This window comes from Loa loa, assembly GCF_000183805.2.
Source record: "Loa loa unplaced genomic scaffold supercont3.2, whole genome shotgun sequence".
Classification (NCBI taxonomy): Eukaryota; Metazoa; Nematoda; class Chromadorea; order Rhabditida; family Onchocercidae; genus Loa; species Loa loa.
In genome coordinates, this window is record NW_018108182.1 from 406,597 (window position 1) to 421,942 (window position 15,346).

At 33.1% G+C, this 15,346-nt stretch overlaps 3 protein-coding genes across 3 annotated transcripts in view; 2 read left to right on the plus strand and 1 right to left on the minus strand.

Moving 5' to 3' along the window:
* Window positions 1-343: 343 nt before the first annotated feature.
* Window positions 344-631, minus strand: LOAG_07291 (hypothetical protein; the record flags this gene model as incomplete). Its single annotated transcript, XM_003142824.2, has 1 exon — window positions 344-631. The coding sequence occupies one exon, from the start codon at window positions 629-631 to the stop codon at window positions 344-346; it is 288 nt and encodes a 95-aa protein (XP_003142872.2).
* Window positions 632-2,441: 1,810 nt separating this feature from the next.
* LOAG_16389 (CBR-HIM-4 protein) lies at window positions 2,442-11,079 on the plus strand (the record flags this gene model as incomplete). The annotated part of the gene is made up of 22 exons (XM_003142825.2): window positions 2,442-2,703; window positions 3,496-3,600; window positions 3,870-3,994; window positions 4,453-4,614; window positions 4,852-4,999; window positions 5,120-5,328; window positions 5,457-5,746; window positions 5,892-6,026; window positions 6,127-6,248; window positions 6,672-6,814; window positions 7,028-7,235; window positions 7,426-7,509; window positions 7,583-7,690; window positions 7,902-7,975; window positions 8,122-8,226; window positions 8,323-8,413; window positions 8,619-8,801; window positions 8,879-8,974; window positions 9,127-9,278; window positions 9,500-9,623; window positions 10,434-10,594; window positions 10,855-11,079. The coding sequence occupies 22 exons, from the start codon at window positions 2,442-2,444 to the stop codon at window positions 11,077-11,079; spliced, it is 3,312 nt and encodes a 1,103-aa protein (XP_003142873.2).
* Window positions 11,080-11,256: 177 nt separating this feature from the next.
* LOAG_16390 (hemicentin-1) overlaps window positions 11,257-15,346 on the plus strand; it is a gene marked incomplete at both ends in the record, with an annotated part of 4,474 nt that continues 384 nt past the window's right edge. Inside the window, 10 exons of the mRNA XM_020449043.1 lie at window positions 11,257-11,487; window positions 11,717-11,845; window positions 12,187-12,346; window positions 12,447-12,544; window positions 13,068-13,157; window positions 13,533-13,664; window positions 13,760-14,048; window positions 14,380-14,483; window positions 14,721-14,898; window positions 15,274-15,340. Of these exons, the coding sequence (XP_020307497.1) occupies window positions 11,257-11,487; window positions 11,717-11,845; window positions 12,187-12,346; window positions 12,447-12,544; window positions 13,068-13,157; window positions 13,533-13,664; window positions 13,760-14,048; window positions 14,380-14,483; window positions 14,721-14,898; window positions 15,274-15,340 (1,478 nt within the window). The remainder of the gene's footprint in view (window positions 11,488-11,716; window positions 11,846-12,186; window positions 12,347-12,446; window positions 12,545-13,067; window positions 13,158-13,532; window positions 13,665-13,759; window positions 14,049-14,379; window positions 14,484-14,720; window positions 14,899-15,273; window positions 15,341-15,346) is intronic.

Genomic DNA, 15,346 nt, shown 5'->3' on the forward strand with positions numbered 1-15,346 from the left:
AACGAATGAATGAATAAGACTAATGAATAATCAAAAAGTGCGCATAGTTGGTACAAATGAGCAAGAAATAAACAGCGATAGTTAAGCATAGGTTAATTAATTAACAGGTAAAGGGATGAGTGCAAACAGAAAGCAAATGTAACAAATAATCTAACTTTTTCAAATTATGGATAAATTACAGGCAATTTTTACTATGACAAGAAGATTTAGTCTAACATCTGATTAATGAGTCTGTGTATGTATGTGTGTGTATGTGTATGCATTTATGTTTATTTGAAATGAACAAAGTATTGAGTCAGCCAGAAGGAATCATTTATCACCGAGTTACAGCCATTTGGTTCGATTAGAAAAAGAAGCGTTCGGAAGGAACACATGACCTCGCTGTTACCTCACCACTACACTGTTGAACATCCAGATTATCAAATTTCGCCTCATCCCTTTTCCTGACCCGTTCTTCACATATCACCACATCCTCATTCCTTTTCCTGACCCGTTCTACACATATCACCACATCCTCATTCCTTTTCCTGACCCGTTCTTCACATATCACCGCATCCTCATTCCTTTTCCTAACCCGATCTACACATATCACCACATCCTCATTCCTTTTCCTGACCCGTTCTTCACACATCGCTACATCCCTATTCTTTTTCCTGATCAGATTTATACATATTACCGTATTCTACCACCACTTTTTTTTTTACTATTTATTAATTATAAAACCGAAAAAGTTTACATATCTTATTTACGTATTGTTACTTTTCTCTTCTCATAATCGTCACTTATCCTGGTATGATTTGCGCAATAAACCCGCATTATGCAGGGTTTCTGAGGTTTTTGTTTCCCAAAGAAATCTCGACTTCATAGCATTTCCAGAATTATAGGGGAAAAAAGCATTGGAAAAGTTGGCATATTTTGTATGCAGTGGTAATGGATGTAGATGTAGATGTAAGATAATAACTAAGATATTTCGACCAGTGGTTTTGAGATTTTAATTTTCGGGGGTATTAACCCAACACATTTGAACACTGGTGGACATTACTATGGAAGGGAAAGGAAGCAAGTGAAAACGAAAGGGAAAAGATAAATAGATGAGATTATTGCCACTAGTATTACTGCTTCTACCATTCATCAGAAGATCCTGTCCGGGAGAACTTGGATTCCTAACCTAAAATACCATCTAACGACAAATGTCACTCATTCATTCATCCTTATTGATTTCCCAAAAAAGTCTGTTTTGATTATTTTCACATAATATTTTATCGCTTGATTCAATGTCGGAACAAATAATGAAGATGTTATATACCATGATATGCCTTATCACTTATCATTTGGACATATCATTTACAATTTTTGTTTTTCAGCTGATTATTATTTTTCATTATGGTTAGAAAATGACTTAATCTATGTTTGGATTAGATTAAATGATATGAATTCCAAAATTTTACCTCTGCCCGATATTGCATTCTATTTTACTCTCATTCCCATCTTTTATGCATTTTTCTTGTTCATTCTTTGTATTATGGAACGATTTGCTGCATGCTAATTGCACGCAGATGCAAGTGCATTTTAGTTTATATCCCTTAATACAGTAATTTTATAAAAATTTTTGCATATTCCTTGTATATTACTTAAAAAAATCAAAATTTGAAAAATTCTTTCACTAAATCATTTAAGAATTTTGATTTATAAAGCGTAGATTTGAATTGCATAATAATCACTTCGCTCTCTTTTCTTCTTCTCCTCTAATTAACTAATGAGCCAATTAGTGTATGTTGTGTTATCATTGAGAAATAATGGATGATTGATACTGAAAAGTCAATTTCAATCTATTTTATCATAATAAAACTTTGTTCGATTCAATTAATGAAAGCATTTTTGGTTGAAATTTTTGAAGAATGTTAATTTGGAAATAAATGAACTTTGCTTTATTATGGTACTAATTTGAGCAGCTTTATTGTTTTTTAGAGATGGATAAGATGTAATCGAATGCTAATTAGCACGCAACTAATTAAGATATTAGCTAGAAGAAGTGAAGGGAAAAAGTGAAAAATTATGCTATTCTCATTCGTAGCACTATTCAGTTGTGTTCATTAAGCAAAACTAATATAAAATTGCGAAAAATTCTGAGCAATTAGAAGTAAACAAGGAAGAAAAGATTTAAAAAAAAAAAACAGTTTTATTGCTTTTTGGAAATGTTTCATTTTTCAAAAAATTTCAACCATTTAAATCTACTTTTTAAGACATAATTAAAAATTGAAATGTGACAGTGTTAGGTACACTTCTCTTGTTATTTTAGTAACTCATTTCTATACAAATCTGACATTTTAACGCTTACTAAAAGACATCTGTAGAATCCAGAAATTTGTATTTTTCAGGAAAATTGGAGTTGTATCGATAGGAGCAGGAACGATAAACTCTCAAAGTACCTCAATTTTATGATGCATATATTAAGCCTTCATGTTATTCTCATAAGACTTATACTAATATTTTATTGTCATTACGATGTAACAGGACAAGGGAATCATGATAAAGCTGCGCCACGCGGTACCTCTTCGCTAACATTTGTCTTCGACACGACTGGATCAATGAATGATGATTTGATTCAAGTGCAAGATGGCGCAAAAAAAATCCTGGATACTGTACTCAAACAGCGTGAAAAGCTTATATACAATTATGTCTACGTACCCTTTCATGATCCAAGTAACTCTCTTTACTAATTACTATAAAAAAAAGTTTTTAAATATACATTAGTCAAGTAATTAAGACAGAACTATATGTTAAACAACATGAATACTTGAAGGATAATAATTTTGTGCACAGAAACCCTTTAGTTTGACCAAAAATGATTGTGAAAATCGGTTCCGAACGAAATAATCGGTTCAGCATTTGAAAAACGGATTCAGTGAATACAGACACATAGAAAGATATTGCATTGAAAACCGGATAATTTAACGAAGTGTAAACCGTTTTCCATAGTTTCACTTGTCTGAGAGTGGAAACGGAAAGCAAATGAATAATTCAGAAAACTCAGAGATGAAAAATGTCGTGTGCTTTAGAAAACATAAAAGATGATATGGAATGGTTGAAAAATTAGCTCGTATATTTTCTAAACTTTCTATATTGTCATTTTCAAAAATTCATTTCTTAGTGATATGCAAATTCGAGTAAGATAAGTGAGTACATGTTACTCTCTCCAAATAAATTTCACCTTTAATTTCAATAAATTAAATTCACTTCTATCTCACTGCTCTTTTTATACATTTACCTTGCTTCTTTATATCTGAATTATATTGATATAGCGATATCTATCGCCAATAGCTTTTAATTAATGATAAAATATAAGTAATGAACCGCTCATTTCGCACAGTTCTATCAATTTCTATCTACAAATTGATTTAATATTAATGATTGTATGAGCTATCTCGCAAATTCTATGCATTTATTTTTTTGTCTTTAAAATTTCCGGAATTTCTTATAAGTGTGAAATTTCAGGAGTTGGGCCAGTGTTTTCTACGACGGATCCGAGAACTTTCCAACGGCATCTCAATTCTGTACACGTAGTTGGTGGCGGTGATTGTCCTGAAATGACGCTCAGCGGTTAGTTCACTTAACTTTTTGGAACTGTTGATAACTTCAAATGCAATAATACTTTTATGAAAAGTAATCTAAGTGAAAAAACAAGAAGAAATTTAGCATGAACGTTTGAGGATGAATTAATATAAAAGTTTTGATATTTTATTGATCAACCTTTATGAATTACAATTACCATATGAAGTTACAGTCTCTCAAATAAAGTATGTTCCGTTACAAAGAAGCCATACAATAAGATCTAACGGTTGTTTATCTGGATCCTCAAATACTTTCAGGTATTCAAATGGCCTTAAAAGCCTCATTGCCTGCATCATTTATATATGTTTTTACCGATGCGCGAGCTAAAGATTATCATTTAGAAGATCAGATCGTGAATTTGATTCAGGAAAAACAGAGTTCTGTAAGTTTCTTTAGAGTAACCAAAACATGAGTATGAAAAGGAACCTGTAGGCATATCCAGACTACGATTGATGGTAGTATTGTGATAGGGAAGGATTGTTTTTTTTTTTGTGATATATAATAAAATGAAACAATCCGCTATAAATTGCTGGATATTGTTCGGAATCTGATTTACACTTTTTAAAATTATCCAAATAATTAGTTAGAATGGAAACCATTTTTGAAGATTAATTCGAAAAAGACAGCAAAGCGCCATCCAATCCTAACAATCTTTTTGCGCTGATAAATTGAGAAACGTCATTGTGTACATAAGGAAATGAAACTTGCTGTAATTAAGTTTTTGCTTATATTCTGAGAAAAATTATTAGCTAATAGAGATAGATAACATTTGTTTTGATAAATTTATTTATTTGTTTGATCTGTATTGTTTACCTGATTAATTAATCGATTTATGTTAAGGTAGTGTTTGTGATGACAGGCGACTGCAACAATCGTACACATCCTGGTTTTCAATGCTATGAAAGAATAGCTGCTGTTGGTTTTGGACAAGTGTTTCACTTGGAGAAAACAGATATCAACAAAGTACTCAATTATGTCCGCCATTCGATCACCTTAAAAAAGGTCATTTTTGTAAAGTTGAACTGAAATTCGAGGTCTTTTCCGTCTATCCTTCCGGTCGCATTAGAATTTACGGATAGCAATGAACATACCTATACAAACTTTTCAAATGGAATTTTTCAAATTGAAAAGTTTTCATCTCTAAATAATACAATCCAAGCTTTCTCTCAATTTTCTGATGAACATATATCCGGAAAAATAATTCAATTTTTATGCCAGGAAACTTTATGATATTTTCAGGTTCACATAATGTATGAAGTTAGAGACCATAGTGGTACATCTTTATGTCAAATACCTGTTGATAGGTCTCTTACTGAATTAACGGTGTCATTATCAGGCGATAAGGATGATGGAAGTTATTTGGACATTAGTTTAATTGATCCTAAAGGTAATTTTTAGCATACTTCAAGTGATATTAAGCAATTCGTTTAACAGAATCAATCATTGCTAAAAATATTAATCAATCATACATAATATCTATTCAAATTCAAAGAGTAAAATGAAACAGGTGAACGACTAGATCGAGCTCAACTCAGTAATGAAAGTGGTTCGATTGATTTGAGCAATATTAAACTGATCCGGATTCGAAATCCTATGCCAGGAATTTGGAAAATACGTACATCAAGTCGTTTGAAACATACTCTACGGGTTCTCGGTCATGGTGCTATTGATTTCAAATACGGTTTTGCTGTGAAATTAGTCGATAAAATGGAACTGGTAAGTGTAAAAATTACTCCAATTGAAACTTTTGTTTGATTCCGAATTTTCAGCTAATTTTTTCAACCTGAAAAAATATGAGAATTGCTCCAAAATTAAGATTCGAATTAGTGTGTCGAACATTTCAGTCACATCCACGACCAATCGCACATCAAAGTACCTATCTGATCGTCAATATGAAAGGATTAGCCGCACCAGGTATGGTTACCGAAATTTCATTGGTGGATTACTACGGGAAGGAATTATTCTCAAAAGCAGCTACGATACATATGCCAAATCCTTATCAATACTATATTGGACCGTTTGTACCACCAACTGGATTATTTTTTGTTCGTGTAAGAGGTGAAGACGATCGATCATACGAGTTTCAGCGAATCGCTCCTACCGCAATTTCAGCCGTAAAAACTACTGGACCAAGGTACGACTTTTTTCTTTTTTTTTTGAGAATACATCATATTTGGTTTCTGATGAAATACAAGAAGTAGTTTCCTCTTATTCCTTTTATTGATCATTTTGTTTTGATAACTCTCATACCTTGAAACATCTGGTATATTTCAACTTAGAGCATATATGGCTGATCGATTGACAGCGATCGTTTCACAGTCGTTCAATTTGACATGTTCAGTAGTTTCAAAAGGTGAATTTACACTTTACTGGTACAAAGATAACAAACAAATTGGCGAACCTCTTTTCTATCCGTAAGTTTACTTTTTTCATAAAATTATTGTTAAAGTTCGTCTCATTTTGATTAAAAAAATCCCAGCAATTTATCAACCATCAAGAAATTCAACTTGACAGATATTCGGATACATCTGTTTGGACTTTTGATGCAATTACCCCGCAGGATCGCGGCGAATATCAGTGTGTGGTTAGTAGCTCCTCTGGAAATCATACTGCTACCACATTTCTCGAAATAGAAGGTTATATTCAGTCTTATTTCTTTTAAACTTATCCATGGATTATCTAAATTTGAATTAAACCATTTTTCATAATTTGATGCATTGCGCTAATTTTGATTTAAAAATTTAATTTTGCTTTTTTATTCTGCTCATTTGCGACTTTTTTCGCAGAGTTTCAACAACATGAAATTTCAGTAGTGAACTTACTTTAATAGCCCAGAATACCTGTCTGTACAGTAGTCATACTACAGGATGACAAATAGTAATGATAGTAATCATGAAATATTTTGGCTCTTCATCGATCACTCTGTCCAACTTTCAACCAACTTCAATCTATTGATTGGATGAACGATACTGACCCGATTATGTCCTCTTCCTTCTTAATGATACATTTTCAATTGTTTCTTTTAATTTTCAAATTTATTTTTTTTAAAATTATTTTAGAACCAGTTCCTGAGATAACATTCATTCGGAATGAATCAGTAGCACGAGGAAGTTTAGCATTTTTGCATTGTCGCACTCAGAATTTGAACGCCATAATTCAGTGGCTGAAAAAAGATTCAGTAATTGGCAATACGGCTAAGACGGTATAACCATTTAAATTAAAGAATGATGTATGCAGATATAATTAATATTCAGGTCATAGGTCATCAAGATGAATAAAGATCAAACAACATTTTTTCATTACAGAAAAATGTCCAAGTTGCTGTTTAATTATTTTTTAGTTCTAAACGTTAACTTGTCATACTCTCTTTTACGGACAAAATAATTCCATTAATTAACACAAATAATAATTGCAGCGTTTATACGCTAATGGTACTTTGATGATTAGTGACGTGAATATGCAAGATGCAGGCATTTATCACTGTCGTGTACAAACATCAGGAGGTCGTGCTGAAGCTATCATGCATTTACGTGTCTTGGAAGTTCCTAAAGTTCACGTTACACCAAAGCAGTTATATTTCGTACGTGAGCAGTCATTTAACGTTTCCTGTTCTGTTGATGGAGGTATCTTTTGATAAAATACTATTTGTTTAAGTTTATTATTGATAAACCGAGTTCGAAACTAAATGAAACGTGTATATGATCAAAGGAACCACACGAGCAACTTTTATTTTGTATATAAATCCTTAAGATTCAGCTATTTACAAAAGACGTGTCCAATTTTAGTGTCATAATTACAAAAATTAGCTTTCAGACGATATGCCTCCGGAACCGGAATGGTATTTTAAAGGAAATCGAATCATTCCAGACCATCAGAAATATTACATCACTTACAAATGTTTGTAGTTTATTCTATCTTTTTTTCGAAATTTACAAAAAGTTACTAATCAGTCAAAATGATTTTATTGTAGATGATCTAATTGTGCAACGAGCAACGGAAAGTGATGCCGGAATATATGAATGTCGTGCGAGTAATGTTGCCGGTTCTCATGCAGATAATACAGTTGCGCAAATGTCAAGTACTATCCAAATGAATTTTATAAAATTTGATAGCTCGGTGTTCTCTAATTTTATTTGACAATCCAACTAATAAATGGATTGGATAAGTTAGGAAAGAAAGAAAGGCGCATTTGTTAATAAGTGCTTATCAATTTACCGCCATTTTAAATACATGTGTAAAGTTAACTTAAACATGACGATAAAAATGATGTTTTAAAACAAATTCTGCAGCTCCTCCAAAAATTCGTGTTATTCGTGATCGACAAATGATTGGCAGAGGTGATCGTGTCACGTTGGAATGCGTCGTAAGATACTTACTCACTCATTGTTTGCATATTTGTCTAAGTTTATTACGACTGATAAAAGTTAACTTTGCTTGAATCGAACAATCGTACTTTATTCTATTGAGACTTGATTTAATCTCTTTTGTTTAACTTAATATTTTGTTTAGATAGAGCAAGGTAATCCAAAACCAAAAATCACTTGGTTCCGTGGAGGACATGAAGTTCCAAGTTACAGGTATATTACGATTGACGAAAACAAACTCACTATTCAGGTACTTTCCTTTTTTTGTTGTTTCTCAAGAAGTATCTTCATGAAGGCAATTTTTGAAGTGATCCTATGATGACAATATATTTTGTAATATCTACAGGGAGTACAAGATTCTGATGCCGGATCGTACACGTGTGTTGCGCAGAATTTGGCTGGGCGTGATCTAGGAATAATCAATCTTGATGTTGGAAGTGTGCATTTTTCCAAGTTCATATTTGTTCAAAAAAGTTATTTGCTAAGCAATAAGCAATGTAAATAAACTACGTGGAATTTACATTTATTACGACGTGATGATACGTTGGCATGCGTAACTGAAAGTCATAGTTTATGCATATATATAAACAAAAATGAATCGAAGATTTTTAAATTGAAAAAAGAGTAGAAATAACTTTACAGGTATGCCAACAATTGTACCAACTCCGGAAGTAGTACGAGTGAACATTGAACGATCAGTAACACTTCAATGTCGTGCAATAGGATATCCTCTACCTAAAATTACCTGGCACCGTAATGGAGTACCAATTGAGGAACTGACTACTCGAGTCAAAATTCTTCCAGATGGAAGTCTTCTCATTAATAGTACGAATAATCATATTGTTATGATTTTATTTTTCTACAGCAATTATATCTGAATTTCCGGGACATCAAATTTACAGATGTTCAAGTCGATGACCAGGATCGTTACACGTGCACCGCAGAGAATATATTTGGCCGTCAAGATAAAACGACTGTTTTGCTGGTCACTGGACTTGGTTAGTTTGAATTTTTGGATCTTTTCATTGGAGCTATTTATTTTTGTAATCTAAGGCTTTAGTAAAGTTAGTTGAATGCAAGAAGAATCCAAAGACTTATACGGATTGCATTTTCTGGCATACATTACTTGGCCAAGAAATCATTGTTTCAGTAAGCCCAGTATTAGGGCATGTGCCTCCAGAAGGGAAATTGATAGAGGGTGAAGAACTTCGTCTATCTTGTATTGCTGTTCTTGGAACACCAAAGCCCACTCTCAAGTGGTATAAAGATGGCAAACCATTACGATCTTCTGCTTATGTTACGGTAAGCTTTTCAATATTAAAAAGCAAATCAATAAAATAAGCTCATTTTATTTAAGTTGATATGCACACTTCTTGAATCACCCTTCCAGCGCGCAATTTTTTATTTCCTTTACCAAGTTCCTTTAATTCCCATTCTCCAGTAGAACTTGGCTTCTTCCATGTACATTATGATGAGACATTTCCGCCAGGTACTTCATGAGTGTAAAGCAAACGTTTCTACAGATAGAATCAGGAGGCAGCATTCTGTTGCTGCGCAAAGGTCGTCCACAAGATGAAGGCCGATACACTTGCGTTGCGACAAATTCAGCGGGCAATGCCTCTCTCAATGTTAATGTCGAGTTGATTAGTTAGTCATTTAAAAAATACTTGTGCAAAAGAAGTCAATTAACTTAAAAATGTTATCCTGGCATCTTTCAAAACGCTCAATAATGCAGCATTGCTAATTTTTCCATTCATCTTCATTTTTTCTCAAATATTAGCACAAACTTGTCACACTTAACGGTCATATGTGTAGAGTGCTTTTTGCGCTTACTTTTTTTTAAAAAAAAGCTTGAAAAACTAAGTAGTGAATTACAGAACAGCGCAATAGATTAATTCAAAGGAAGGACTTAATTGAACATTTTCTATCATTTATCAGCTTTGATATCATTTATGAAATTCCCTAAATTCCTATACTGCTGGAATACATTCATATCATTAATTAATCACAAATCATAATTACCGTCTTCTTAATGAACGTTTCTTTCATTTGTTGCATGATAAATATAGGATGGTATGATCGTAAATTGCTATCCTGATGAAGCAATGTCAACTGTTAACCTTCTCCAATTAACCTCCTAATTAAAGGACGGTAATTTCTGGTTTGAAGACTTAGAAAATAGGATTTTTGAGCATTTACAATCATAAATACTGAAATAGTTTAAAATACTTGGCTTTTTTTGTTTATTAGCAAATTAATTCGAATTTGAAACGATCGCGGCTCCCACAATAATATGACAAGATGTGTGTGTATGCGTGTGTGTGTGTGTGTATGTATGTGTGTGTGTGTGTGTGTGTGTGTGGATGTGTTTATGGTGTACATTTGCTGGTGTATAGTTCCTATATGCTTTTAATAGATGTGTACGCGAATTTGTGGAATATTTTTAATTGAATTTAGAAAAGCCCAATATCGAGAAGAATGATGCATTGAAATATACGACATCCACGGGGAAGGCACTGGAAATCCCGTGTCGTGCTACCGGAAAACCACAACCGAAAGTGGTTTGGAGCATCAACAGTAAACCAATCAGTTCTAGTGATCAAGAGTATGAGATTCTGGTCAGTTCATGAATATTGAATGAGATTTACAGTCTTTATTAATTTAATTCATTCATAATTAAGTTTACACTGTTCTCTCCTTTCCGATGATAGAAGAAAAAAACTTACCGTTGAATTTTAACTCATCAACAAATTGAAATTAACTTCTTCAAGTTTCAAGTAGTGTGTAACAACATTTCATCTTGTTGAATTTCTGAAGCATCATGAGACAAATCTTTAATAATCGATGCTCTATTTCCAACTTTTAAAATGTATTTTAGCCTGATAACACATTGAGGATTGGCCAAACAAGCGTAAGCCATTCAGGGAAGTACATTTGTACAGCTTCTAATGTGGCGGGTGAAGCAAAGATAGCAACTGATGTGGTCATTCTCGGTCCACCCGTTATTGAACCCGGACAAATCTCTTATAATTTAATTCAGGGCAATCCAATCACATTGCCTTGTGAAGTTCGAAGTGATTCTGCCGCAACGATCACTTGGTAACGGATTTGCTTCATTTCATTTCATTTTGCATAATTCGAAACATATTAGTTTATAATAAATAAACAATAATAAACAAAAATAGTTCAAACCTAATTTATTTTGATCATAATTAAAATTTGCGTATCAATATGAAATTATAGGTAAATTGAAATGAGACAGAAATTGAGATCTCTCGGGATGTATGTTGCAATCTCTAGTCAAGTTAACCAGTTCGTACTTGATAGGTATTTGAATGGTGAAGAATTTAAAGATGGTCATATAGCTAAGGATGGTTCGTTAACCATTGAAAGTGTTGATGAGCTGCATCGTGGACAGTTTAAATGTGTTGCATCGAATAATATTGGAAAGGATGAAAAAACAATCAGTTTGACGGTGCATACAGCTCCCATTATTGAGGGATCCGATCAGGTTTACTTTTTATTTTTATTTTTTACATTGAGGGATCTGATCAAGTTTGAGGTCAATTATTAAGGTCAAATAAAGGTTGAGATTGCTTTGTAGCATGTAAATACAGGAAAGAATTAATTGGTGACGCGAAATTTGAATTGAAATTTTTTCAGAAATTCTTTTATTTTGTCAAATGAAGAAGGAAAAGGTCATTTCCTGAAATGTGAGTTTTAACTAATTTTTATTTCAGCTGAAGGTAATAATTGCGAATGTTAATCAATCAATACTACTACCATGTCCTGCACGAGCTTTTCCATTACCTTCAAGATCGTGGAGCTATGAAGGTGATCGGATCTATGATGGTTATAGCCATGGATCTGTTAGTATTTCCACAGTCATTCATTTCACTTCTGAACGATTATATTGCTTAGTTAGACTATGCTTAGTTATTATCAATTAGCTCATCTTTTATCTTAAATTAATTGCTTCTAAGAAGGGAAGGAAATATATTGGGAGTAGAAGAACTTAATTTTAATTTAAGCTGACTGAATGAATCGAAGAACAAAGTAACTTCTAGGGAAAGGTATCTTATTAAGAATCATTCCTTTCTTTCTTTCCCACTTTAAGTTGTTACTTCACATTGTTTAAGTTATCATCCAACTTCAACTTATCATATTATTTCTATTAAAATTCACTTACGCAAATGTAATGTAATTTCAGGAGATGAAGTATACGCATGACGGATCACTAGAAATAGCAACTCCTCAAATGAATCATGCGGGTCGATACACCTGTCATGTATCCAATTTAGCTGGCGATGATCGTATAACATATCTCGTGAAGGTACAAGAACCACCAAAAATTATATCTGATATACCAGGTTTGAAATTTTTCCAATGAAATTAACAAAACAATCATTTTGACTAAATAATAAAACTTATCAGTGAGTAATTAAGTTTAGCTCTGTCAATTTATTTCAGGTACTATTGTTGTGGTTCTTGGTCTTATGTTAGAAATTCCTTGTCGTGCTGTTGGAACTCCAGAACCAACGATTACCTGGGAAAAAGATGGCTTCCAGGTGAGCTTTTTTCATCGTTCTTTGGAAATTCATTTGCAATAATCATTTTTCCTTCGTTTGGCATGATTTTGCACCATCTTACACTTTTAGTTAACTTTACCAAACTGAAGACAAATAGATAAACCGGAAATAGTAAAACGGATTTCCGTAACCAACAAAAAATAACAGCACAGTTAATCGCTGCCAATCACTTTGAGTTATCACCAATATGACATTTTCTAAGGGATAATAGCTGTTGGGAAATTGTTTTTCTGTTGAACTCTTTTCTCGGCGATACAAATTTATTCGGGATGTAATATTGTTCTTGTACAATATTACTAGTTAACAACAAGAAAAAGGGTATAAAATATATATGTATATTAAACAATGAATTGGGAAGCAATGGTAAATGAGTTATACAAAAAGCAAGTAATATGATCAACTCACAAACTCCTTCTCGTTGCCTTGGACAATAATTTGACTGTCGGTTAATTGAGAATATGTTACGGGAAATGTGTATTTAGTGAATAGAAGAATATCGTAGTTTGTTGTCCAATGGTGGCGGATATGCGAAGATGTCGTTGTTTGTGGTTCAGTCGTGGAGAATAAGCGAAGAGGATCTACCGCCTGCTCGGTTAGTAAAAAAAAAAAAAAGAAAACTGTCTGTCTCGGGATTTTTTCATAAATATATAAGGAATGGGGAGGAGTTTTGTAAGGTCCATCGGGGTTATCATGGAGGTATGTATGGCTGGCCTTTAGCACTGTCCATTGTATAGGTACTGAGACGTCTTTGTTTTACGCTGTCCATTGTTAGCTTATATCCCCTTCATTGCTTTAATTTCACTTACAAGATTTCGTTACTCCGTTTGTTGAATATTGTGGAAATTTTATTTGAATGTAGCTTTAATTTCGGTAATCCGACAGGAAATTTGCATCATGATTTTCGGAGTTTTTCCGACAATAGCATCTTGCATTTAAAATTTTGTTCATACATAATGTGTTCATTTAGATCATTCCGGATGATATTATTCATACTGATTCGGCGGGAACAATACGTATCGAAAAAGCGCAAACGTCGCATCATGGAATTTATCGATGTATTGCAACAAATCCAGCTGGACATGATGAACGGAATACAATCGTAATTGTGCAAGGTTACTGGAAAATTTTGTTTTTTGTTTTGCATTTTCCGAAATTAATTAAATTTCCAAAATTTGTTGAAATTTCACCAAAAAGATATTAATTTTAGAACCACCAACAATTTCACCGAGTACATTATCGGATTACACCACTGTAGAAGGTGATCGTATCGAATTGCGCTGCTTTGCTAGTGCTAATCCATCCCCAACCATAACATGGAGTCGAAAGGGAATACCGATATCAGATGATATATCGCGCATGCATGTTAACGATGATGGTACTTTGATCATTGATAATGTGGAGAATGATGATGCCGGTCATTATATATGTAAAGCATCCAATGCTGCTGGTGATACGGAAAAGGTGGTCCGGTTAGCTGTTATTAGTAAGTGTCTTCAGTTAGTAATTTTGTGACGGTATGTCAGAAGAACTGTGCTACTGTTTATGAAAATATTCCGGAATTTTCTTTCAAATGAAGAGATCCCTTTTATTGCTTGTGTGTGTTCTAAATTAATGACTGAAAAGGATTATTCTTGCTGCGAAATGTCAATTTAATTCATAATTGAATTTTCATGTCAATCAAATCATCCATACTTTTGGTCTGTTTCCTTAAACACTTAGAATTTCAAGTTGTTATTTTTTGGTTTATTTACTACCATATTTACATGCCTCTTCAGTTTTTTCTTACTTTATGAAACAAAAGTGATACTTTATAGTTCCACCTGATATTCCGGATCAAGGAACGGTTGTGACAGAAACAGTTGTTATTGGTCAGCCATTCAGCCTTTATTGTCCAGTATTCTCCATTCCACTACCACAGGTGCTTTTTTTGCTTCCTCCTTTTTTCTGGAGATTTAAATGAAGGTTATATTAATTAGACAACCATTTCATAAGTGTTCAGAATTTAAAAGACTTAAAGAATGTTTTAAAAGATTTTTGTGAGAAACATGTACTGGACATGAAGGACAGATATAAATATCTCTCCCGATTTGACCCTTCTCGTTTAGCCATTTAATTAAAGCACTAATGATTCATTCACTGTCCACTCACAGTTCAGATCACATGGTATTTGAACGATCATTTAATAGCGGAGAGCGATGTAAATATCGTTCTTTCGGATGATCAAAGACGGTTGCATATTTTAAAATCACGTATTATGGATGCTGGAAGTTACAAATGTGTGGCACGAAATCCGGCTGGTGATTCGGCTAAATTATTCCAAGTTGAAATTGTTGGTAAGAAATTCTCGTGAAATATTGAAATATTATAGGCTCGACGGCGGTGATTATTCTGAGAAAGGAAAACATTAGGAAATACTGTAAAAATAACCATTCAAATTATTTACCGCAACTTTGTCAAAAGAAGTTTGGCGTATATTTTGTTTTAAATCCATCAAAACACAAATTCAAATTCATGTTTATAAATTTATTTGCCAGAAATGATTAATTACAGAGATTTCACGAAATGTAATCTTATTTCTTGAAATCCCTTATACCATTTCTAGTTCACTTAATTTTAGAACCCAATGGATGAGAGAATGTAATTATTTTATAAAATTACTGCCATTAAATAATGCAGTGCATGTTTGCTGTTAGCATTTCTGGTTTCAGTACCACCTAACCTGAATCAAAGCATGCATAAAAACAAAGTAACAGTGCTGGAGAACGAGCATATCGAGTTAGG